The sequence below is a fragment of the Eurosta solidaginis genome, chromosome X (assembly GCF_040869045.1).
Source record: "Eurosta solidaginis isolate ZX-2024a chromosome X, ASM4086904v1, whole genome shotgun sequence".
Classification (NCBI taxonomy): Eukaryota; Metazoa; Arthropoda; class Insecta; order Diptera; family Tephritidae; genus Eurosta; species Eurosta solidaginis.
Genome location: NC_090324.1, coordinates 71820257 through 71846979, shown reverse-complemented (window position 1 = coordinate 71846979; position 26723 = coordinate 71820257). Strand labels below are relative to the sequence as shown.

The window sequence follows — 26723 nt, the reverse complement described above, 5'->3', positions numbered from 1 at the left end:
AGATTTTATGTTGTCACCATAAAATATATATATGCATGCGCCTGCACATATATGGATAATAGTGTATGTCAAAACGGATTCAGTGCTAGGCCCCTCACAAAGTTCATGAAGATTTCATGATGTTATCATAAAATATATATACGCATGCGCCTGTACATATATCCATAATAGTGTACATCAAAACCAGTTTAGTGCTAGGCCCCTGACCAAGTTCATGAAGATTTCACGATGGTATCATAAAATATATATATGCATGCACCTGTACATATATGCATCATAGTGTATGTCAAAACGGGTTCAGTGCAAGGCCCCTGACAAAGTTCAGGAAGATTTTATGTTGTCACCATAAAATATATATATGCATGCGCCTGCACATATATGGATAATAGTGTATGTCAAAACGGATTCAGTGCTAGGCCCCTCACAAAGTTCATGAAGATTTCATGATGTTATCATAAAATATATATACGCATGCGCCTGTACATATATCCATAATAGTGTACATCAAAACCAGTTTAGTGCTAGGCCCCTGACCAAGTTCATGAAGATTTCACGATGGTATCATAAAATATATATATGCATGCACCTGTACATATATGCATCATAGTGTATGTCAAAACGGGTTCAGTGCAAGGCCCCTGACAAAGTTCATGAAGATTTCATGATGTTATCATAAAATATATATGTATGTACATGCGCATGTACATATATCCATAATAGTGTACATCAAAACCAGTTCAGTGCAAGGCCCCTGACAAAGCTCAGGAAGATTTTATGTTGTCACCATAAAATATATATATGCATGCGCCTGCACATATATGGATAATAGTGTATGTCAAAACGGATTCCGTGATAGGCCCCTGACAAAGTTCATGAAGATTTCATGATGTTATCATAAAATATATATACGCATGCGCCTGTACATATATGCATAATAGTGTACATCAAAACCAGTTTAGTGCTAGGCCCCTGACCAAGTTCATGAAGATTTCATGATGGTATCATAAAATGTATATATGCATGCACCTGTACATATATGCATCATAGTGTATGTCAAAACGGGTTCAGTGCAAGGCCCCTGACAAAGTTCATGAAGATTTCATAATGTTATCATAAAATATATATGTACATGCGCCTGTACATATATCCATAATAGTGTACATCAAAACCAGTTCAGTGCAAGGCCCCTGACAAAGTTCAGGAAGATTTTATGTTGTCACCATAAAATATATATATGCATGCACCTGTACATATATGCATCATAGTGTATGTCAAAACGGGTTCAGTGCAAGGCCCCTGACAAAGTTCATGAAGATTTCATAATGTTATCATAAAATATATATGTACATGCGCCTGTACATATATCCATAATAGTGTACATCAAAACCAGTTTAGTGCTAGGCCCCTGACCAAGTTCATGAAGATTTCATGATGTTATCATAAAATATATATATGCATGCGCCTGTACATATATCCATAATAGTGTACATCAAAACCAGTTCAGTGCAAGGCCCCTGACAAAGTTCTGGAAGATTTTATGTTGTCACTATAAAATATATATATGCATGCGCCTGCACATATATGGATAATAGTGTATGTCAAAACGGATTCAGTGCTAGGCCCCTCACAAAGTTCATGAAGATTTCATGATGTTATCATAAAATATATATACGCATGCGCCTGTACATATATCCATAATAGTGTACATCAAAACCAGTTCAGTGCTAGGCCCCTGACCAAGTTCATGAAGATTTCACGATGGTATCATAAAATATATATATGCATGCACCTGTACATATATGCATCATAGTGTATGTCAAAACGGGTTCAGTGCAAGGCCCCTGACAAAGTTCATGAAGATTTCATGATGTTATCATAAAATATATATGTATGTACATGCGCATGTACATATATCCATAATAGTGTACATCAAAACCAGTTCAGTGCAAGGCCCCTGACAAAGCTCAGGAAGATTTTATGTTGTCACCATAAAATATATATATGCATGCGCCTGCACATATATGGATAATAGTGTATGTCAAAACGGATTCCGTGATAGGCCCCTGACAAAGTTCATGAAGATTTCATGATGTTATCATAAAATATATATATGCATGCGCCTGTACATATATCCATAATAGTGTACATCAAAACCAGTTCAGTGCTAGGCCCCTGACAAAGTTCAGGAAGATTTCATGATGTTATCATAAAATATATATGTACATGCGCTTGTACATATATACATAATAGTGTACATCAAAACCAGTTTAGTGCTAGGCCCCTGACCAAGTTCATGAAGATTTCATGATGGTATCATAAAATATATATATGCATACACCTGTACATATATGCATCATAGTGTATGTCAAAACGGGTTCAGTGCAAGGCCCCTGACAAAGTTCATGAAGATTTCATGTTGATGACCCCTTCCAAAAATTACTTTTTAATAATTTTTACACATTATGACTTTACCTTTACTGACCACCAATATTACAAACCCAATAGGTCGAATAAGTCGAGGGCTCACAAGGTGAGCAGTTACGCCCTCCGTACCCCCTCCCCCCTTCCCTCACCTTATGGTGTTTAATTTATAAATATAATATAAATTTTCTAAATCAATAGTTTTTGGTATCTGGCTCATACAGATCGAGATCTAAACAATTTTGGAAAAACGATCGGTGGTGCTCTCCGTCTCCTCCCGCCATCCGCCCCCCTTCAATTGTTTTTATTAGTACGCTTTTATTAGCTTTACCTGTTTGACTCCAACGCGCCTGCTGCCTTATTAACATGGTTTTATAATTACCTTCACCTTATTTGTAATCCCGTTAGGGTTATATCGAGACCATTCCGGGATCATTTCTGGGTGGTTTTCGGGATCCCGCCGGGGTCATTTCGGGACTTCCGGGATAATTTTGGGACTATTTCCGGATCATTTGGGGACCCTTCCGGCATCATTTCAGGCTGGGTTTCGGGATCCGTCCGGCATCCCGTCGGGGTATTTTCGGGATAATTTGCGTGCCTTTGATAGATAAATTCTTAATGGTTCCCGGGATCATTACAGGACTTTTTCGGGGTCATTTTGGGTCCCTTCCGGCATCATTTCTGGATGGGTTTCGGGATCCGTCCGGCATCCCGTCGGGGTATTTTCGGGATAATTTGCGTACCTTTGATAGATAAATTCTTAGTGGTTCCCGGGATCATTACGGGACTTTTTCGGGGTCATTTTGGGTCCCTACCGGCATCATTTCTGGATGGTTTTCGGACCCCGTCGGGGTTATTTTGGAACTTTTCCTGGACTATGTCAGGGTCATTTCAGGACTTTTACGGAATCATTTCTGTATAGTTTTCGGGATCCGTTCGGTATAAAAATATTTATGTATGTTGATATATTAGTTTTTAAATTTTTTTTTTTTAACTCTTTATTTCCAGTTCTTTTGGAGAACAGCACAACAAAACAGGATAACACCTACAAAATTTTTTAAAATTATCATCATCATCAACACCATCATCATCAATATTATTATTATTGTTTTTATTATTATTATTATTTATATTGTAACGATGAACAAGAGAACGTTCTCAAATTTAATGAGCAAAGAAAAGGCATATTTTGAGGAATTGAAAGAAAAATTGAGGAAATTAAATGAATCATCAGGGCAAGATATAGATAATATACCATCAACTAGCAGGGGGGCAATTTCTTTAGATAGAGATGAAGTACCATCAACTAGTGTGGGGATGGTTTCTTTAGATAGTGATGATGTACCATCAACAAGTACAGGGGTAGTGTTTCATATTTTTTATCTGACAATGATGCACCGTGCGCTGGTGGGGAACTTCCTTCCTGTTATGACAGCGATAGTGAATATGATAGCGATAGTGAATATGAGAGTTATTTATTTGAAGATAATGAACTAGATGAGAGTGTAGACGAGGTAGGACCCACGGACATGACGGGAAGGGTACGTTCAGCGTTGAAAGGTTGGGCATTTAGAAGTAAAACATCACAGAGTAGTCTTTCTGATCTTTTGCACTCTTTGGAAGGAGCAGGACTTAAGGGATTGCCAGTGGACGCCAGAACAGTTCTGGCAGGGAACTAGTAAGTATTAGGCCTTTTTCAGAGGGTGAGTTTTTGTATTTTGGGATTGAATATAACTTTTACTTTAAAGAATTTGATTTTCTCCAAAGTTTAGAGCGAATTTCAATAGATGTGGGAATATATGGGCTTAAAGTTTTCAAAAGTTCTAACAGGGTATTATGGCCAATTTTGGGTCACGTTGTAGATTTCCCCAATTCGGAACATTTATGATAGCTTGTTGTTCAGGGATGAGTAAGCCCGCAGATGTAAATGATTTTTTAAAAGAATTTTGCGAGGAGATAGGCACTTTAGCTCAGAATGGGGTGAAAGTGGGATCTGCACAATTGTTAAAGGAATTTAGTGTTAGGCTATTTACTTGCGATTCACCAGCTCGGGCATTTATAAATGGGGTAAAGGGTCATACAACAAAAAATAGCTGCCCGAAATGTTTGCAAATGGGGCAACATTTAGATCGGGTGTGCCTATCCCAAGAAGTGGGCGAGCTAAGAACAGATGATTCATTTAAAAATAGGCTAGATTTGTCATTCCATAAGCAGAGAGAGGTTTTGCTAGAATCAGTAAATATTGGCATGGTTTCTCAATTTCCCTTAGAACCCATGCATTTAGTGGACTTAGGAGTAACAAAAAAAATACTCCAATTGCTTATTAAAAGAGGGAACGTAACGAGAATGAACGAAAAATTGATGTATCTGAATAATTACTTTCCCTCTGAGTTTTCTAGACGAAGCCGTGATCTAGACGAATTGGGGAACTGGAAATCAACAGAATACCGGCAGTTTTTATTGTATTCTGGAATTTTCGTTTTGAAAGACTGCATACCGGATAACCTTTATTATAACTTTCTTTTGTTGCATTGTGCTGTTCGACTTCTCTCCTGTGAGAAGTCTTGTAAAGTAGAATCTAATGTTGCGAATGAAATGTTAAAAGAGTTTGTTAAATTATTTAATAATTATTTTGGCACGAATTTAATTAGTTTCCATGTCCACGGCCTTTTGCATTTAAGCGATTGCGTAAAACAATTTGGTCCGTTAGATTCTTTTTCAGCATATAAATTTGAGAATATTATGCAATACATTAAAAAACTTATTCACAATCCATCTAAGATACTGCAGTAATTGTTTTTGAGAATATAAGAAAGAAGAAATTTTACGGATTGTAAAATTTTTAAAAATGATAATTTTATTGTAAATTTTAAGAAGGATAAAGACAGTTTCTTCTTAAGTAGAACATTGGGTTCTATAAAGATTGTTAACCAACAAATCGAAAATAGTTTCGTAGTTCGAGTTTTAACAAAAGTTGGAAACGTTTTTATAGAGCCCCTCGTGTCCTCATCTGGATTAGGTATTTTAGTTGCTCAACTTATAGATGAGGACATACATATTATAAACAAGGCAATTTAGTCCTTAAGTATTATTCTATACCTGCAGGCCATAGATTTATTTTAATTCCGTTATTACATAATTTATTTTATAAATTTGCATAGATTATATATAGTTAAGATTGCCGTTGTGAATAGTAGTTTGTAGATATATTTCACCATTTCGTTTTACTATTTAAGTCTTTCCGTTTCCTTTTCCATTTTGTACATAATAACCTGCATTGTTTTTATTATTTATTTCTTTGTATACAATTAGTATTAATATATTTTTAATAAAATAAATATGATATGAATTAACAAAAAAAATATACATAATAGTTATTTTAAAAAGTTCTAATTTATTTGTAAAATTATGTATATGTATATTCTACTTTGGAACTAAAATTTTCTAAATTAATTGTTTAATTTTTTTTGCTTTTCAAATTGGGAAGATGAAGTTTCTTAAAAAATTATGTTGAATTTTATTACAAACTTAGAATTTTCTTTTTCTTTTTTCTCAGAAATTGACTGGCAAAATTCAAAAAGCTATTGTTTAACCCGAGCTCTAAAAAAAGGGAAGATCAAGTTTTTAAAAATTGTGTTCAATCAATAATTAATTTTGGTTTTTAATTTTATTCCAGCAATGCAAATATTCACGCAGGACTTTGGAAAAGGTAAATAAAGCCCGTCTCTGAAGTTGTGTTGAATCAATAACTAATTTGGTCTTTTATTGTTTCTATTTTTCCAGTAGCAAATATATCTTTGGGAGCATAAGGAACAGCATGACAACCACTCTAAGGAACAGCATGACAACCACTCACGCTGATATGGATCTGCTGGGAACAGAGGAAAAATTTTTTTTTTCATATTAGTTAAATTTATATAGCTAGAAATAATGTTAAGAAATTGTATAAAGTTGTAACGAAAGTGGCTATTTTTCACTCATTGTAAACGAATAATAAATGCTAGTATATATCAAAAGAAAGGTAATTTGATTACTTTTCTTTCGATGCTACTATCGTTAAAATTGATAAACGATTTCTGAAAATTTTTTCAAATTTAGATACACATATATATAACTAGTAAAAATGTTGAGAAATTTTATAAAGTTGTAACGAAAGTGAATATTTTTCACTCATTGTGAACGAGTAATAAATGATAGTATATATCAAAAGAAAAGTAATTTGATTACTTTTCTTTCGGTACTACTATCGTTAAAATTGATAAACGATTTCTGAAAATTTTTTCATATTTAGATACACATATATGTAACTAGTAAAAATGTTGAGAAATTTTATAAAGTTGTAACAAAAGTGAATATTTTTCACTCATTATAAACGAGTACTAAATGCTTGTATATATCAAAAGAAAGGTAATTTGATTACTTTTCTTTCGGTACTACTATCGTTTAAATCTATATCTGATTTTAAAAAATTTTTGGAAAATAAGAGATACATGTATATAGATAGGGAAAACTTGGTAAAATTTTGTAACGTTGTAAGAAAAGTGTATGTTTTTTACTCCTTTCAAATGAGTTTCAAGTTTAAGCATATACCAAAAGAAATATAATTAAATTATTGTACTTTTGATAGTACTGTCAATAGAATCTAAAAGTTGTATCCCAAAATTTTGTATATTTTAGAAAAAAACCTCTGTAGTAAGAAATTTGTTTACAAAGTTATACAAGTATTTTTCATTCATTTGTTAAAAATAACTGACTGGCTCTCTGATAAATATCAAAGTTTATTAAATCGAGTGATCAAAGAGGTAATAGTTCCTTTATTAAATAATAGAATTAAAAAGATACTTATCACAATAATCCTTAGTTTTAATTGATTTGAAAAATTTAGCTTATCGATTGATTGGTTTTTAATGTAATTGCCCTTTTGAAAGCTCGACCTAATCAGCTTTGATACTTTATCAATTATAGAATTAATTACTTTGATAAATAAACAAATGTTATTTTAATGTCAAAAATCCGAATATTAGGCTGTTTTTCAAAATTACTTTATTTCAATGTTATTTGTATTTATTTTTAAATTTATATAAAAAATATTATAGTTTAGTAAATACTTAAAAAAAGTTGTGATTACAAATAATTTATATTTATGTTATTTAATAACTTTAAGACCGTTTTATCGTAAAATTTATGTGCGATGAAGACAAATTTAATGTAACAAGTCCTTTTAACAGATGTATTCTTAACATTTTATGATAAAACGGCCTTTCGAACAATTTTAAATGAATTTTTATATTATTAAATATACGTTTTCATTAAAAATTAAAAAAAGGTTTGGAGATATTTTTGGGTATTTTGGATTTTTTTTTCAGTTTTTTTTTTGGCTATTTTGGTAAAGATTTTGGGCATTTTTTAGATATAAACTTTTTCCGATATGGCATCCCTACAAAAATACAACCCTGTTTTATGGGAAATTTTCAGTTAGAGAGGAGCAACTATGCATTTTTCCTTATGGCACTTTGGTATAAGTGCGAGAAGGATGCGCGATCACACGTACACGGCTCGCTCAAGGGGAAAATGGGAAAATCCGCACACCGCCTATACAAAATTATCCATTTTTTTATCCACTTTTTTACTCAGTCATTATCCAGTTTTTGACGCAGTTTTGGTTGGCAGGGATAAGATCATCGACATATAAAAGGGCTTGGTTGGGAGAAATTCCTGAAAAGGCAATTGACATCATTCTTGAGAATGAGTTCGGAGCTACGTTTAAACCGAATGGTAAAACTTTCCATCGAAAAGCACCACGATCAGCGCTGAATGAGGTGATGTCTCTAGAGTCTTTATTTAATAAAGTTTGATGAAAACCTGAATACAAATCCAATGTAGAAAAATATTTGGCTCTGCCTAGATTATGCAGAATATCGTCTACTCGTGTAAGTGGGAATTTGTCTGCTATCAATTTTTTGTTTACGGCTCTAAAGTCGACACACATGCAGTAGGATTTCTGTCTATTTGGATTTTTCTTTGGCACAAGTATTAATGGACTATTATAGTTAGAATAACTGTGTTCTATAAGATTATTTTGTAATAGATTATCGACTTGTCTATTAATTTCCTCTCTCTGACAATATGGTAAACGGTAATTTTTTATGTAAACAGGATTTTTATCTGTCAATCGTAGTTTCTGTTCATAAAAGTTGTTAAGCGTCATACGGTCGTTCTTTAGTGCAAACACGTCATCATATTTTGGACATAAATCGAGAAGTTTTGGTTTGGTATAATTTGGCATTTGTTTTTCTAAAATTGACTTCATACACGTTATAGTTGGTGATTTCATCCGTAACTATGTTACAATTTCTAATGTATTTTACCTCATCAGTGACGTTTAAAACTTTTATTATCGGATTGTTAATGTCAACGATACACTTTGCTGTGAACACACCACTACAAATTTCCTGTGCGTTTATAAAAACTGGATACTTAATGGCCGTTCCATTGGTTTATCGAGCTCTGGCTCTGGCTCAAATCTCATTGGAACGATCTGGATCAACTTTATGAGAACTGGCAGCACTAATATAAAACATCTGTTTTGTTGAAAATAAGAAGAAACGTACACAAAATTTTAAGATACTGATAGAATTATTAACATTTAAATAGTTTCGCACGTAAGCAAACTATTTATTTTCCTTACATCATCTTCAAGTTGTTTACTCTTTCAGTGTTTTTGCTTTTAAATATGGCGAATTCTTTTATGTATACACAAATGTACACATATTTAGTTCAGTGCTACAATGGCTCAACTATATGGTTGGCTCATCTCACCAGCTGATTTTATTTTTTTCATTTCACTGTAGTAGGGATTGTCAGAAGGAGATGGCAAACTTAAAATGAAACCAACGAATTTACAACATTTTCTTACTACATACAAATGCTGGTAAGTTTTATGTTTTCATTCCATTCCATTCGTCTAACAGCAACACTCTGATTTTGGCAATGTGAACAAATGTATGTTGTTGCTGTAGAGATGAACCAACCATATAGTTGAGCCATGAGTGCTACCAACTCAAAAGTGGTTAGCTGTCAAAAAATCTACTACAGAAAACGAAACGAACAGAACTGCTATACGGATCAGAAATTGAACCAGATAAATATCAGGATCACAACGTTGTTGTTGCATTTGCATGTTAAATTTCTATCCGTATCTCGCTCAAGTCTCAATGGAACGTAACTTTAGATTTTTTCAGCTTAAATAAGCGATAAATTTCGCATCTAGGAGGAATTACCAAGGTATTATCGGTTGTATTATGTAAAATTTAAATTTTATGAATATTTTTGCCAATGCCAATTGTTATGCTCTAGTTTGCATAGTCTATTATGCAAAAAGTCTTTGCCTAAAATACCATCTGTCGGTATGTTGAATTTGTCATCTACTATGTTTAGAGTATGTGGAATTGAAAATTTTGAATAAAAAAGTTCTGTTTTAATAGTACCCAATGTTGCAACTGTATCTGTCGTAACACCCGTTATATTTATGATATTGTTGTTATTTATGGAAGTATTTTGTTTTAAACTTGCAAGTTTTATAAGTGAAATATCAGCCTGTGTATCTACTAAAAAAGTGCATGTTTTAAAAAAAGTCATTGCAATTCAATTCGATAAAATCTGAGTAGCTCAGATTTAGACAATAAATTGATTTATTTTGTAAAACGTTATTTAATTCAGATTCTGGTCCCCCAGTGTTCGCTCCTGAGGGCCGTTGGCGTTTAAAGTCCGAACACTAGCGTTATTTGTTGTATTTGAACGTCGATTGTTGTTATTGTTGTTATTGCTGTTTACGGGCCTGCTATTATTATTATGAAAATTACCATTACTTCGCGAGCCATAATTACTGTTGTTATTATACCTATAATTGTTATTGTTGTTTCTGCTAAAATTGTTGTTGTACCTAGTTGTTGTTCCTATTATATTGATTTGACCTGAAGTTACCTCGAAAACTACAATTTTGCCTGTTATAACGCGATCGAAACGCTAACACTTGCCCTTCACTAACTTGGTTATTCTGTTCTACGATCATTTTCGCAACTACATCCTTAGACTCAGTAAACGTAGTTCACGCTAAAATTGATTTTACTAGGTCTGAGCGAGTGTTAAGCCGACAAACGTTGACGGTTTGTTCGACCGCCATCTCGTGCGCATCGGAAAGTTCCTCTACACGCTTGGCGAATTCAGTATGACTATTATTAAAAACTTTTAAAGATGCAATTTTTCCTGCAACAACTTTTGAGTTGTCAGGTTTTATTCTACCTTTTAACGAATCTTTTATATGTTGAATTGTTGTTAATTCATTTGGAATTGCCTCACGCGCTTTTTCTTCTAACTTGGATTTTATAAACGAAATGAAAGTATTTGTTGTTTGTCCGAGGAGCCCCACCACATTTTATTATAAAAACGTAATTTATTGTTCAAATTTAATTTTTCACTATAATAAAGAAATTATTATAACGAGAAATATCTCTCGCCTCTTTTTCTTTTCTTTTTAAATTTAACCCAAACGCAATTGTGGTGCCTCCACTCCGTTGCCGAGTTTGCGACACACCACAATTGCGTTTGGGTTAAATTTAAAAAGAAAAGAAAAAGAGGCGAGAGATATTTCTCGTTATAATAATTTCTTTATTATAGTGAAAAATTAAATTTGAACAATAAATTACCTTTTTATAATAAAATGTGGTGGGGCTCCTCGGACGGTGTTAGCTCTGGTTCGCACAACGATCGCTGTAAAAGTAGACGGTTGCCTTGTCGAGGACAACCGTTGAACCGCGGAAAAAGTCTCCGGTTTTAAGGGGAAGCTTCCCCACATAGTTGTACCGGCATGCATGTATATGTGTACGGACAACATAACCCTATCTATGTACACATATACATGCAGGTGGGCGAACTAGGGGTCGATAAAGTGGTGCTATTAGGGTGGCGCAAATTAAGAAGAATTTAGGCTTCGGGCCTAAACATGCCGGCCCCCTTGCGGTACGCAACAGCCCAGATTCCGCCCGAGCGTCCCCGACCACGATTTGTCTTAAAACTAGATACTAAAATTAAACGATGCGCGCCGGATGGCGCGACGGCATCCTCCTTGCCTTCGCCGGTATCTGTAGCTAGGACGAGATAAAGGAATGGTAAAGTAAAAGAACGATGCGCGCCGGATGGCGCGACGGCATCCCCCTTGCCTTCGCCGGGACCTGTAGCTAGGACGAGAGAAAGGAATGGTAAAGTAAAAGAACACGCATCATATATTTCTTGCCAGTTACTACAGAAATCCATTTATTGTGTGAAAAGGAAAGATGTTATTCACATATATATATATAAAGCTTAAAACTACGTAACGTAAAGACGTGTTAGATTGGGTGGGTCCCCGAGAGCACCCATGCAAAGATAGTGCTTTGGGCTAGGAGCGAGCCAAACGACGGCGGTAACGTGCCCGGTGTAATTATTTCAGCGTAAACGTCGCCGCCCAGAACGAGGCGGATTGGTGTTGACGCGTAGAATTGTGGATCTGCCAGACGAATGTGTTCGTAAGGAGCTGCGACGCTGGGGTCGACGCTATAAGTTGGGCTGACTCGCCTAAACTCATGGACGCAGTCTGCGTGAGTCGTCACCGTCTTGATCTGTACATATTTGCCCCTAAATCTGATAAAACAGCCGGTTTCGCCGGCGGCGTTGGTCGTCGGCAGTGCTAACTCTCGCGCCAGCCTGCGGTCGATCGTTGTGCGGGGGAAACATGCATCAATGAGTGCCCGGATGAGATGTAAACGCCCCCCGGCTTCCACCTTCACGACCGCAGTCGGCGCCAGAGTAGCCATTGGGCGAAGGATTGGGCCGGCTATAGTGCGGGCCGGCATGACTCCGTTCCGGAAGGAACTGTTGTGTGGTAGCTGGCGCGGCCGAGTGGCCAGTCTACCGTCTCGGTTTTCTTCGTGGAGGTTTCGTACAGCGCGTAGCTGGCGCGGCCGAGGAGCCAGTCTACGCTCGCGCTTCTCTCGATTTATTCGTGGGCGTCGTTTCGTAGGTGGGCGGAAAGGCCGTGATTCCGCTCCACTCTTTTCTCGTCGCTCGTGGGCTAGTAGGGGTCGGAACGGCCGTGGGTCCGATCCCCTACTGTTTGGTTGTGCTATATGGGTGCCTGCTCCACTCCCGGATGGTAACAGTTGCTCGTCGGTAAAGGCCGACTCGGACGCGTGGAGAGACAGCGCCTCATCCATCGTCCCGTCGTCCGCCTCTTGCATAGTGGGCATCCGCTCATACCCTTCTTGCTCTTCTTCCATGACCAGCTGGTTCCAGCTCTTCGGCGGCTCTGGCTCGGACGACAAGTCCTCCATCGACAGGTGCAGCGTGGTATGATGGTTGCTACCACATCTTCGGCACCTGCCCTGACTCGTGCAGTCTCGTGCACGATGTACCATTGAAAGGCAATTTTGGCAGTACTTGGCCTTTATAATTTCGCGCAGTCGTTGCAGCGGGGACTTCGCGCGGTATATCGGGCATGACCTGATTGGGTGTTTCGCGTCGCATAAGTGGCACGGCTTTGGGTAACGAGCGGCCTGGCGCTCAGTCCTCCTTCTTAGCGAAGCGTAACGAGTCATTCTATTGAGAGAGTATGGAAGAAAATAAAGGAAACTCATTGAGTTGTTATGACTGTGTCACGCTTTCGGTGGCGAGTAAGCCCCAATCATATTATCGGCGCTTTTGAAATTTCGCGCGTGAGTAGGGTGAAAACATGTCTAAATGCCTACGAGAATATATTCATCGCGTACATTATGTGTGTTGCTTCTTTCCCCGCACGTTATGTGCCTGGGTCATTAGTGCCTTATTCTGTTTAATTTTGTGTCATCCGGTAGCGCTTCAGCTAGTCAGGCATACTAGTGCTGCAGAAAAAAAATGACATTTAAGTTGCTTGGTACTCACATTTTGGTACCGAACCGGGTAGAGAGTGTATACTGTGGGATCTTGCGAGTCATTGTCATTTGTGGTGTTGGGGCTAAAAACCAACAACTTTCCTGCCGGCCACAGAGAGGACAAAAAAATTTTGTGCTATATAAAGAAAAAAATAAAAAATCTTCGTTTTGGACGAGGTGACAGTACTTCAGGCTCGAAATACGGGGAAAAAACCAATCATATAGGCATAAGCTAAATCTATACAAATTTCCATATATTTTGTTTGGATACATGTATAAACTGCAGCTATTGTTTTCTGAAAAATAAAACCAGTCTACTACTATTTTCATTTGTCGAAAAAAGTAAAGTTGTTTGGGTCCTAACACTCTAGTTTGTTGGATCCCGTGGATCCGCTTTGTGATCCCATGGGGTCGCGCGCAATGTGTTCACGGCGTAAGAAAAGGCAAAAAGCAAATGTCATCGAGTGGCAACCTTGATTCGTTCATTCAAAAATGTCATTCATTAATGGAATGAATTTTCTTTATGAAGAAAAAATGTGCTGGGTAAGTACACTAGTATCGTTCCCTTTTTATACTTTTATAAATTTTCCTAATTTTGTATTCTTTTATTTCATTTCAGGTTCACAGCTACAAATATGCGTTACTAAGTTCTGTGTTTCTTGGGCGTTATGAAGGTCGTGAGGAATAAATTTTTGTTTCACCAACAATTTTCAAGCTTAAAATCTATCAAATAAGTGGAGTTTGGATAACAAACAAGCTCGACTATAGTCTAGCGGCAGTATCCGGAAGCGCAAATCCTGAAAAACCATCGGCCTAACAAACAGTATCAGGCCATGTAACCGAGAAAACGCAAAATAAACCACTCAATCAAAATTCATTGCATGTTGCTGTAAGTGGTGTACCTAATGCAGGCAAAAGTACTTTCATTAATAATTTAATTAATCACCGCGTTTGCCCAACATCCTCTAAAGTGCACACTACACGAAAAGCCACCAAGGCCATTTCCACTACAGGGCATACCCAGCTAATCTTCTATGACACACCTGGTCTTGTCACTCCAAATGAGATGAAACGGTATCATCTCGAACAAAACGTTAACACGGCTCACAGACATGCAATTCAACATGCAGATGTTATTGCCTGTATGCATGATGTGTCCAATTCGTGGACACGTAACGTTTTACATTCCACAGTCGAAGCAAGGTTGTTCTTGTGGTGCCTCGTTTTCGATTAAATTAGATTGAATCAATGAAAATAAAAGGTTAGAATATTGTTTCACCATCATCAACAAAAAACACTCGTCAATACGCATTATTTTTTACTTATTGTAGGAAGAGCGCATTGAAATTCCTGTCATTTTCTTAAAAAAATTCAACAAACAGTTTAATAAAACGAGTGAGGCGATAGAAATAATTCTGATGGACGTATTCTAATGGCTGTGAATGGAAGTGTATATGACGGCACAAAGGCAAAACGTTTCTCTGGTCGAGGCGGTCCATATGCGATTGTTTGCTGGTCGAGATGCATCCCGAAATTTGGCAACATTCAATGTTGAGCCCAATAATAAGGAAGATTATGATGATTTAAGTGATCTAAGTGCCATGGAAATGGATTCTGTTCGAGAATGGGAAATGCAATTCAAAGAAAAGTACGATTTGGTAGTTAAGTTACGACGAAAAGGTGAACAACCGACCAACTATGATGATGAAGAAGTCTCGTAAATTTTTCGTTATTAATGTCAGTATTTATATTGGCCGCTGTAGGTATTTGGAACATATTGTTGGTAGTTGAGGGCATAATATTTTCTGTTGGTCCTATAACATTGTTGCTGGCTTCAGTCACCATTTTTTTATTACCAGCTGCGCTGTCGTCCAACATAACAGTGTTAGTAATTGATGAGACAGCTTGATCGAGTTCGCTTAGCTGTTGGGCTTCGAAGATACTAATAGAAACTTTTGCTACGTCCTTTGTGATACCAACAGTGGAGGAGGCAGATGTCGATGTAGATGCACTGCTTGTGTTAGCTTTAACTGTTGTCGTCACCACTGAGCTCAGAGAATGCGTTGCCTTTGATGACACTGTGGGCTTGAGACTTGAGCTTGCGTGCTCATAATCAGCGCTCGAACTAGGCACAGATGAATCTGCCAATTCTTGTACAGCAAATGATGGACTCTTTACCTCAGTTAAGGTTGTACTCAGTTTTGGAGTTGGCGGCAATGAACATGACGAGTTCGACGATGATGAATAAAGAGCGATTGGGGCTGCTGTTACTGTAGCTGTAGTAGAAGTTGTCTCCAACATAGTAGCTGTCGTTGTTATCTCCTCACTGTGCTTACTACCACCACTAGCATTTGAGACTGCATTAGTTGTTATTATAGTTGATGTAGTTATTGCAATTAGCGACGGTGTATTATTGTTTTTATTGTCGTTTTTGTTGTGCGAGGAGGAGGGCGACGATGTTGTGGAGGAACTCGTAGAGCTACTATTCTTCTTTGAGCTTTTGCTTGGCGTTTGGGTTGTTTCCGCATTAGCGGCACTATTGGACGTATGAATCCCGATCGATGTTGCAAGGTTGTTGCTATTGCTGCTGCGGTGACGCGACTGTTTACTCCGCGACCGTCTGATTCTACTGCTGCCACCTTAGTTGACCAGTTGATAGATTCTGTTGATGAATTTAATTGATTTTTCTTACGAAATCTTTAAGTACTCAATGTGATGTTAGGAATTTATTTTTGCATTGGTACAATCACTAATGGAGAAATGGTCAAAATCCTTTGCATGAACGAAAGCTTTTAAACAAAATCTTACTTTTCACAAGCGCCCCATGATATATGATTTAGTTAGATACAATTATAAAAAAAATTTTACTTGGTCAGCTCTCCGTCGGAGCAAACGGCTGAGAATTTCTTGGTACTCGTACCTGATTCGATTACTTTATAGTGGTGTTTAATGCTCGTACTAATGATTTGTTCAAGTGGTGTATAGCAACTAGCAACCATAATTACGGAATGAAACATTCAGAAAAAGTTATTCACAAAGGGAGTGGCGCAAAACAGCCCCTATAATCACATTTACCATTTAGAAGATAAGATTAGGACAAATGCTTTGCGTAATCATGTAAGTGTGTATGTATACATATATATTTGTGCGTATGGAAACAATTGTGGTGTGTCGCAAACTCGGCAACGGAGTGGAGGCACCACAATTGTGTTTAAGGTATTGAATTGACACTTGTTTACCCCAAGTGTGCATCTAGTTCCTCATAAAAACTCCACACCCAAATTGATTGCTTCTTATGTATGTAGCGCACTCCGTTCGAAACGATCAGTTGGGTTAAGATATATAAATGGTTTTACTTTGGTGGGGTTAATAAGAATACTGATTACTCTTTTCTGAAGTGGGGATTGCGCTAGGTAGGGAAAACGTTGCGTCAGTCTGCTACTTCCCCCCACCAGTGGTAAGGGGTGGCAGATACTGCGTGATGTATTTTGTTTTGTTTGTTAAGGCCTCGCCCAAGTCTGGCACTTCCCCCCACCAGTGGTAAGGGTTATCAGATACTGATCGAGGTAAGGGAAGTATTCACCCGGTGGAATGCACTCCCGCTTTCAACGACCTTTTGTAAGTCTGGCAATCCGGCTCGAAGGACCATATACAATTGTGGTTTGTCGCAAACTCGGCAACGGAGTGGAGGCACCACAATTGCGTTTGGGTTAAATTTAAAAAGAAAAGAAAAAGAGGCGAGAGATATTTCTCGTTATAATAATTTCTTTATTATAGTGAAAAATTAAATTTGAACAATAAATTACCTTTTTATAATAAAATGTGGTGGGGCTCCTCGGACGGTGTTAGCTCTGGTTCGCACAACGATCGCTGAAAAAGTAGACGGTTGCCTTGTCGAGGACAACCGTTGAACCGCGGAAAAAGTCTCCTGTTTTAAGGGGAAGCTTCCCCACATAGTTGTACCGGCATGCATGTATATGTGTACGGACAACATAACCCTATCTATGTACACATATACATGCAGGTGGGCGAACTAGGGGTCGATAAAGTGGTGCTATTAGGGTGGCGCAAATTAAGAAGAATTTGGGCTTCGGGCCTAAACAGTTCCATTAAATCTTCTATCAAAATAATTTTATCTATAAAGGATGGAAGTGAAAGCGGATCGCCGCTGTAGTTTTCTCTAATTATGGATGCACACATAGTAATAAAAGTTTTCTTTTGCTCTGCAGTCGCCATTGTTGGTTGTTCTTCGTTAATTGTTTCTAAATTATTATTGTGAAGTGAATTGGAAAATACAGCGAAATCCTCAAGAAAAGATACGGTACTTTTTTTGGAATTTTATATATTGTGGTATTTTTTTTTGTAATTTTTGTAATTTTTTTTAAATTATGGCAAAATTAAATTAGATGCTACTTCATGTAACTTTTCGCAATAAAAATGTTTGTAATATATATCGTCTTATTTATTTTGTGTATATAAATTTATTTCTTTTCTTGGCACAACCACTACGCACTTTTTTTTCAACCACCACGCACTTAATTTTTGTAGCAAACTTATTAAAGCCTTTTTATTTTGTGCTGAGAGGAATTTTCCACTTCTCCGAAGCCATTTTTCCGCATTTGTCACGGTCGCCATGTAAGACGACCATCGTGGTCATCTGTATGTCCATTTTGGTGGACATTGATTATTGCCATGCACTGGCTAGAATACGGCTTGCCTATTTAAATTGTGCAATTGCTTGCACTACTTTCGCACGCGCGTAGTTTCTACTTGGAATAAATTGTTCAGACACCGGTTTATTTACAACGTATACACTTGTATATATTTTATTAAAATACTATATAAAATATAATGAAAGGTAGCACTGACTATATACTAATATCTTAAATTAGTTTTAGCTCTCTGATATACATACGGTCGAGTTGAATGCGCGTAAAATCTGCCGTCATTCATTTTGACATTTCGTGAGGTAACCCTCATTGTGAATGTTACGTGTGTTTAATAAGTATTGTTTGACATTTGTGTTTCAAGCAACACTTAAACATAAGGGTTACCTTATACTTTCTAAATTGCGGCAGGAATGACCAAAATCGTCTTATCTGAACGATCGGTTGTATGGGAGATATATGTTATAGTGGTCCGATCCTACCGGATAAGACAAATGTCTAATATAAAACAAAAAAACATCCTTGTGCCAAATTTAATTGAGATATATGAAAATTTGAGAGACAAGTTTGCGTTCAAACAGACAGACGGACGGACAGACGGACATGGCTATATCAACTCAGTTCGTCGCCCTGATCAATTAGGTATACATACCTAAATGATTTTTAAGATAAATATAAAATAAAAAATAGGTATGCACTTTGTGTGAGGATGCAAAGTTCCAGGTTTTTTGTGGTCTGCATTTAAAAACTATGACTATGAATCACGCATTTCCACAATATATGACGTAAACGTAACTATTTGATGAAATTTGTTGAAATTTGAATTGTAATGGAACCATGCAAATATATTTAAAACCTGCATAGCATAATTGGGCCCTAAGGATATACATAAATAGTAATAGAACTAGCTTTAATGACATTCGCCGCAGCGCAACCGCAGCCAAGTTAACGTGCTTTAAAAAGCTCTACGATAGGTAGAGACAAAAATGAAAATGAAATCAAGTTAGGTCAATTTGAGTGGTTCACGCGCGTCGGATGCCAAAAAAGTCGTGTTGAAAGTGTTTCTGTGAAAATATATATATATTTAAAATTTAATAAAGAGGCTGTTGCTTTGGGAAACTGACGTTATAAGTTACCTGCCAAGATTTGTTCTTGGAGGGCGCCGCCTCCATATCGTCGCCATATTGAGTCCTTTCAACACTATGTTAAATACGTGGTGGTCGACGTCGCCACACTTTAACTTCCATCAAACTTTGAATAAATACTCATACCCGATTTAATATAAAAAATTATATTTCTCTTTGTTTTAAAATAATAAACTTTTATGCACACGTCCGCAGCTTAGAGTCGGAAAAATTATAGTGATGGCGGTGAAACATGAAAATGCCGAGCCATCATTGCCAATCGTCATTTTCATGTTTCACCCCACACATATATCTTATTCTCTCTTACATGCCACCTTGTAATAGCTGACAATATATTACAATGTGTTTTATTCTTTTTGTTTTATGTTATTCACAATTGCATTTGCCATTGTGAGCAACGATTTTGCCAGATGGTTAATAAGAGATGACCTGGGGGATTTTACCCTTACATCACCCTTTTTGGGGAAAAGAAGAATTTACAAAGTGATCAGTTTTGTCACATTCTTCTTGCCCATAAACTTATAAAAATTGTTGCGAACTATCGAATATGTTTACAATACATTAGGGTGTTCCTCCACTTTTGGATTCGTTAGTTCGGAACCATTTTTATTACTAATTGAGAAAGATTTTATACATAGAATACTCAAATTGTAGTTACATTTTTGTATTTTATTGTAACTTAAATAAAAGCTATAAATGTTAATAACATTTTAATTTACTGCAATATATGTTGAATGTTTCGTTGTGAGTATTTATGTCTTATATATTCAATTTAAAGTTTAATACTGTTTTCATACAGAAACTTAATGATCTCATTTCACCTTCTAATGAAATCGTAAATTTTTTGCTTTCACACAGAAGTAGCTGCTCGATTAGTATGAAAGATGAAATTTCAAGCGAATAAAATGACAATAAACTTAATGATCTCATTTCGCCTTCTAAGGAAATCGTTAATTTTTTGCTTTCACACAGAAGTAGCTGCTCGATTAGTATTGTTACGAATATTACCAAAACTAAGGAGTGCTGCCGTCTCTAAGCCGATGCTAACCAGTCACGTGAATGCACATCAATAATTCAATCATTATGTATCTACATAAACGAAACAATAACTGCGTCTACATATATGTACCATGTACGTAGTTAAACTTGAACTTCAGGCACGGCTACGAGAGGCAAAGGAAGCAGAAGGAATTGATGTGGAAGAGTATGACTTTCATCTTGATGGCGAGGAAATAACAAAAATGGAAGAAACACCGCAGACAATGGCGAACACAGACCTGAACATGATATTGGCTGCAATATCGGCACAAATGTCCAACATGTCATCACAATTGGAATCGCAAGAGACACGCATAACATCGAAGATTGAAGCACAAGAAACGCGTATGTTAAAAATGTCGACACAGATTACATCCAACATGGCATCCCAACTGGAATCACAAGAGACACGTATCTCAGAGATGTCGTCAGAAATAACATCCAAGATGGAAACACAATTGGAAGAACAGAAAACACACATGGCGTCACAAATTGCAGAACAATTAAAACAACAAGAGGCACGCATAACATTACAGCTCGAAGCACAAGAAGAGCGTATCTCAACAAAGCTGGAGGCACAGGAAACACAATTCTCATCGCAGCTGGAGGCTGTTAGTGAACGAGAAGATAAAGTGGAGGCCGAGATGGATGCTTTCAAAGATCGGATTCAGGAGTTACAATTGAACCGTCCATTCACTTCAACATCTACTCTGAAGGTAAAATCCCCAACGTTTGATGGTTCTGTTCCATTCCAGGTATTTAAGCTCTAATTTGAGAAGACGTCGGCAGCGAACAACTGGAATGCTGAAGATAAAGTTGCAGCTCTGTTCGTGGCATTGAAAGGGCCAGCAGCCGAAATCCTACAGACGATTCCCGAAGGAGAGCGGAACAATTATGAAGCATTGATGGCTGCTGTAGAACGACGTTATGGAAGCGAGCATAGAAAACAGATATACCAAATGGAGTTGCTGAACCGCTTCCATAGGCCTGGTGAGAGATTGCAAGAGTTTGCGTCGGATGTTGAAAGGCTGGCACATTTGGCAAATGCGGACGCACCCGTGGAGTACACCGAGAGGGTAAAAATCCAGAGTTTAATAAATGGCATACGGGACGCACGGAGCGACATATGCAAACCCAAAACCCACATTCGCAGAAACGGTATCCTATGCACTGACTCAAGAAACAGCGTCGCTATTGAGTAAACCAGCATACAAAGCTCACCGTGCGGAAGTGGAAAGACCAGATTGGGTAGACACAATTTTGAAGGCGCTGAAAGGATCGCAAAAGCGGAGTGAAAAAGTTACCAAGTGCTTCAAATGAGGGAAGTCCGGTCACATTGCACGTCATTGCGATCTTGGTCCTAATAGTTCCAACAATGGGGGTGGCCGTAAACGCAAAGCTGGCGGAAATGAGCAAGAGCGTGTCGGATGTAAAGAACGAAAACTTACCCCGGCTATTGAATGTCCTGTGATATCTGTGTCGCAGATTGGAAGGAAATCAATTAGTCTTACCATCAGAGGGAATATGGATGGTAAAGAGCGTGTACTGACTGTAGATACGGGGGCATCTCATTCCTTGATTCGATCTGATTTGGTCTACAGGAGAGTAAAGTCATTACCTGGAGTAAGGTTGCGTACGGTCACAGGCGAGTATAATCAAGTCCAAGGCGAAGTGGTATGTGAGGTATTAATTGGAAAAGTCATGATTCTACACAAATTCGTTGTGGCGGAGATCGTTGATGAAGTCATATTGGGAGTGGACTTCTTGGTTGACCATGACATCAGGATCGATATGCGGAGAAAAATTATGCGCTATAAGAACCAGGACATACCACTTAACTTTGGTTTGGAAAAAGGGTTCAGCAGTAATCGGGTACTGGTGGAAAAGACTCGACAAAGACCACGAAAGTCAAAGGCAAAGGTTGATATATCGAATGGGCCAAATAAATCAAAAGTACCTGCGAGAGAAACACTGGCATTGACAAAACCTAAAAGACGCAGGAAAACGAAGCAACGAATTTCCGAGAAAGAATGCGAGGGTAGTTTCAAGCCAGAGCGCACTACTGTGGGGAAACGTGGGAACGATACTGATTATGCAAAGCAAATCCGTCCAGCGCAAGCTCTACGAAGTAGTTCGTCGGCCAAACAACAGAGTGTGAAGGAACGAACCAGGGTATTGAGTGGTACGATGAAACACAGGTACCATGAGAACAATAATTCGAAAGGTTTCTTGGCGGGAGATTTGGTACTGTTATACAACCCTCACCGGCGGAAAGGTGTTCCATCCAAATTTCGGTGCAGTTGGGAAGGCCCGTACAAGGTTGTGAAGAAGATCAGTGATACCATCTACCGCATACAAAGCATTGATAAACCACGGAGTAGAAGAGTGGTACATTTGGCGATGCTAGCAGCGTTTAGATCGAGAGATTTGTCTGATCGGGACGATCAGACTTAGGTGGAGGGCAGTGTTACGAATATTAGCAAAACTAAGGACTGCTGCCGTCTCTAAGCCGATGATAAGCAGTGACGAGAATGCGCATCAATAATTCAATCATTATGTATCTACATAAACGAAAAAATAACTGCGTCTACATATATGTACCATGTACGTATACGAGCAGCGGAGAGTCAATGCACAAACACATGCATATATCTGAGATACTCCTATAAGTATGCAATGAGAAAAACTATAAAATTGTGCAATTGTAGATACAGCTGAGAAGTTTGAGAGCTACTGGACTAGCAGATTCTGGAAGCACCTAGAACATGCGAAGGTTGAAATCAAAGAGTATAAAAGGCGACAATTGTAGAGGTGCTGGAATTCAGTTTGATTTGAGTTGTCAAGCAGTTTCGATTAAGACGATATCTAGCGAGCAATAGCAGTATTATTTTGAATAGTAGAGTTTCATTTGAGCTATCAATCAGTTTGGTTATTAAGCAAGCTATTCGTTGCACAGTTTGAGTGTTATTGTGAAGTACTTTAATAAAGGCCATTTTGCATTATTACAAATTGGAGTTATTTATTCAACAGTTTAGTGATTCGAACTTAGCGGAGGATTGCAAATAAGAGGATTTGCAGCTAATTCGTTACAGTATGAAGGATGAAATGTCGAGCGAATAAAATGACAATGCTAGACGACAGACAATGACATTTACTTTGACAAATGACATTTTTAAGCACTGAACACACCAAAAACTAAGAAACTGAACGCTGCCAACAGAGTTGCATTGGGCTTTTGATTTCATTAGGCATTCGAGGGAAGATTGAGCTTGAGGCATTTTGTAGGGAAGATTGAGCTCAATAAGCGCCTTAATGTAGAAATCTGCCTTTATTATTCAATAAGCCGTGTGTGTGAAAACAGTATTACATTTCTATTTCATATTAAATATGTATTTTTTGTGTTGTGAACAATTTTTATGAAATAGGTTTTTTTTCTTTGAATATACAAAATTGTGTCCTATTTTTGTTTTTTTTTTTTTGTTTTAACATTTTTTGTGCCTTCGTGGCTGCTTAAATGCTAGAACTAAAAAACAATTTTTTTTTTTACTTTTTTTTATCAAATTTAATGTTTAATCAAGGTATAATTGTTAATTTACTTTACTTGGCCATTTTTATATACTACTTTTTCTTTGTTTTTAACTTCATCGAAAATAGTTACGTTAGGTTCGTTAATTTTAGTTATAATAAAGGGGCCTTGATAAATATTTTCGTATTTATGATGTGGTTCTTTCTGTAAAAGTACTTTATCTCCGATTTTGACAACTAACGGTCGTGCCGTTTTGTCGTACAGATTTTTACTTTGTAACTTATTTTTATTTATTAGACTTTGTGCCATTTTGTGCGTTTTCTGCATCCTAAGATTAACTTCTTTGGCATAGTTTTCGACATTATAGATTGGGTCAATTTTTTCTTTAGTCAATTCATTAGGCAAAGTTGCCTTTTTCCCAAAAACTAACTCGAAAGGAGAAAACTGTTTGTCGAAAACTGTGCTACTCGTAGTATTGTGTAGGAAAGTATAGTATTTTAAATAAACATCCCAATCAGAAAAAGTATCTTTCAAATATGCACGTAAGTATTCATTAAAAACTCTATGATTACGGTCAATTGTGCCAACAGTTTCGTGATGGTATGCAGTTGAAAAATTATGTTTAATATGTAAAAGTTTAGTTAATTCTTCGAATAATTCATTTTTAAATTCTGTACCTAAATCTGATTTTATGGCATTCCTTGTGCCGTATGTTAAAATGAATCCTTCAAAAATTGCTGAAGCGATTGTTTTTGCCGATTTGTCTGGTACAGCAACTGTTACCAGGTATTTAGTCATGTCGCAAATCATGGTAAGTGCGAAGTTGTTACCATATTTGGACTCAGGTAGGGGTCCTATTGTGTCAATTGCTAGTATATCGAATGGTTTACAAGGACTTGGTGTTAAAACAAGTTTTTCTTTTGTTTTAGGTTTAACCTTCTTTAAAAGACAATCATTACAACTTTTGATATATTTCGATATATCACGAGTCATATCTTTCCAATAAAATTTTGTTCGCAGTTTTGCGTAAAGTCTTTTCATTCCGCAATGTCCACCAGAAATGGGATCATTATGGTAAATTTTCATTAGCTTTAATTTTGTATCCTCATCTGTTACTGTCTCCACTGGATCTGTTAAAATAATTTCTAATAATTTTAAAAACTTATTTCCAATATTTTTGAAATTTGTAATAGTATAACGTTCGAACAAAATATCGTTTTTAGATCATTCAATTTGCTTAATTTTGCGTTTGCCGGCTTCTGATTCAAGCCTCGAAAGTAATTTCTCTAAAGTCATTATTTCGTTAGCAATCTCAAAACTAAGTAACTCGAGTTTTTTATGTTTAATATGCGCAAAAATTCTTAAACTTTTTGTTTTATTATTTTTATCGTACGTAAACTCAGATCTTATTCGTGGAATCTTTTTTGAAAAATTAAATAAAAGTTTGTCGTAGACATGTAAAGTGAGTTGTTTTTCGTCGTTTTTGTCTGTTTTAATAGGAAGGTTATTGTCGTTTTGCCGTTTTGTCATTGATCTTTTCTGAACTGCTAAAATTTGTTTGTTCGTTCCTTAATCTCATCGATTATAGTACGCGATAGTGCATCAGCACCAACGTTTGATTTACCCTTTATGTAAACTATAGTAAAGTTATATTCTGCTAATTCTAACCTAATTCTCGAAAGTTTTGAAGATGGATGGTATGGTCGAAATTGCTTGATTGCAAAGTAAATAGCTAAAAGCTCTAATTATATTATTGGTTTTTTTTGCTCTGCTTTATCAAATGCTTTAGAAGCGAAACAAATTGGTAAACTACCTTGCTGTTATTGACTCAAAATAGCGCCACATCCAGTTGTGGAAGCATTAACGGTAATAATGAATATTTTAGTAAAATCTGGATATTGAAGTAATTTTGGTGAAAGTAAAGCTGCTTTCAAAGATAAAAATGCACTTTCGCACTCTACATCCCATACAAATTCAACTCTTTTTCTGCTTAATCGGTTTAGAGGCGCTGCCAGAAACGCAAAATTTGGTATAAACCTTCTGTAATAGTTTGCAAACGCGACGAATCGTCGTACCGCGTCTTTATTGGTTTTTAGTTGGTTTTGTATACTTTTTAATTGCGTTTATTTTAGAGTCATCTGGCAACAAACCTTTGGCTGAACATTTGTGACCTAAAAATGTAACTTCTGGTCGTAAAAAGTTGCATTTATTTGGGTTAAGCTTGAGATTGAAAGACCTACAAGTATTGAAAAATTTTGAAAGATTTTTAATATGACGATAATATCATCGACGTACAAAAATGCGACATTGGGCGGTATACCGGAAAAAGCTATTGTCATCATTCGTGAGAATGATTTAGGTGCTATATTTAAACCGAAACGAAGCACTTTCCATCTAAATGCACCTCGGTCAGTGCTGAAAGAAGTAATGTCACGTAAGTCAGGGTGCAAGGGGATTTGATGAAATCCCGAAAAAAAATCGAATGTGGAAAAATACTTTGCCCTGCCAAGATTGTCTAAAATATCCTCAACTCTAGCTAGTGGAAATTTATCAGCAATGAGTTTTTTGTTTACTGCGCGAAAATCTACGCACATACGATAAGCTTTTTGACCATTAGTATCCTTCTTTGGGACTACAATCAAAGGACTATTGTAATTGGAATAACTGGGTTCAATCAAATCGTTGTCTAACAATTTATTTACTTGGCGATTTATTTCTTCGCGTTGAGAGTATGCCAATCGGTAATTTTTAACATATACCGGCTCGTTGTCTGTCAGTCTTAATTTTTGCTCATAGAAGTTGTTTAAAGTCATTTTGTCCATGTCAAGAGCGAAAATTTCGGCATAATCTATGCAAAGGTCAATTAATTCACTATGAGCATGTTGAGGTATTTGCTTTTTTAAAATTGAAATTAGTTTTTCCGTACGTTGGTCTTCTGTTTCTGTCTTGTTTATTGCACAAACATTGTAATTTGAAAGTTTTT

The 26723-nt window shown here is 36.8% G+C and overlaps 2 protein-coding genes across 6 annotated transcripts in view; one reads left to right on the top strand and one right to left on the bottom strand.

The window, feature by feature from the left end:
• The window catches only part of anne (anne boleyn), a 1549371-nt gene that overhangs the window by 1401385 nt on the left and 121263 nt on the right, over window positions 1-26723 (bottom strand). The window lies entirely within an intron of this gene.
• On the top strand, window positions 4258-5214 carry LOC137234456 (uncharacterized). Its single transcript, XM_067757982.1, has one exon. The coding sequence runs from the start codon at window positions 4258-4260 to the stop codon at window positions 5212-5214; it is 957 nt and encodes a 318-aa protein (XP_067614083.1).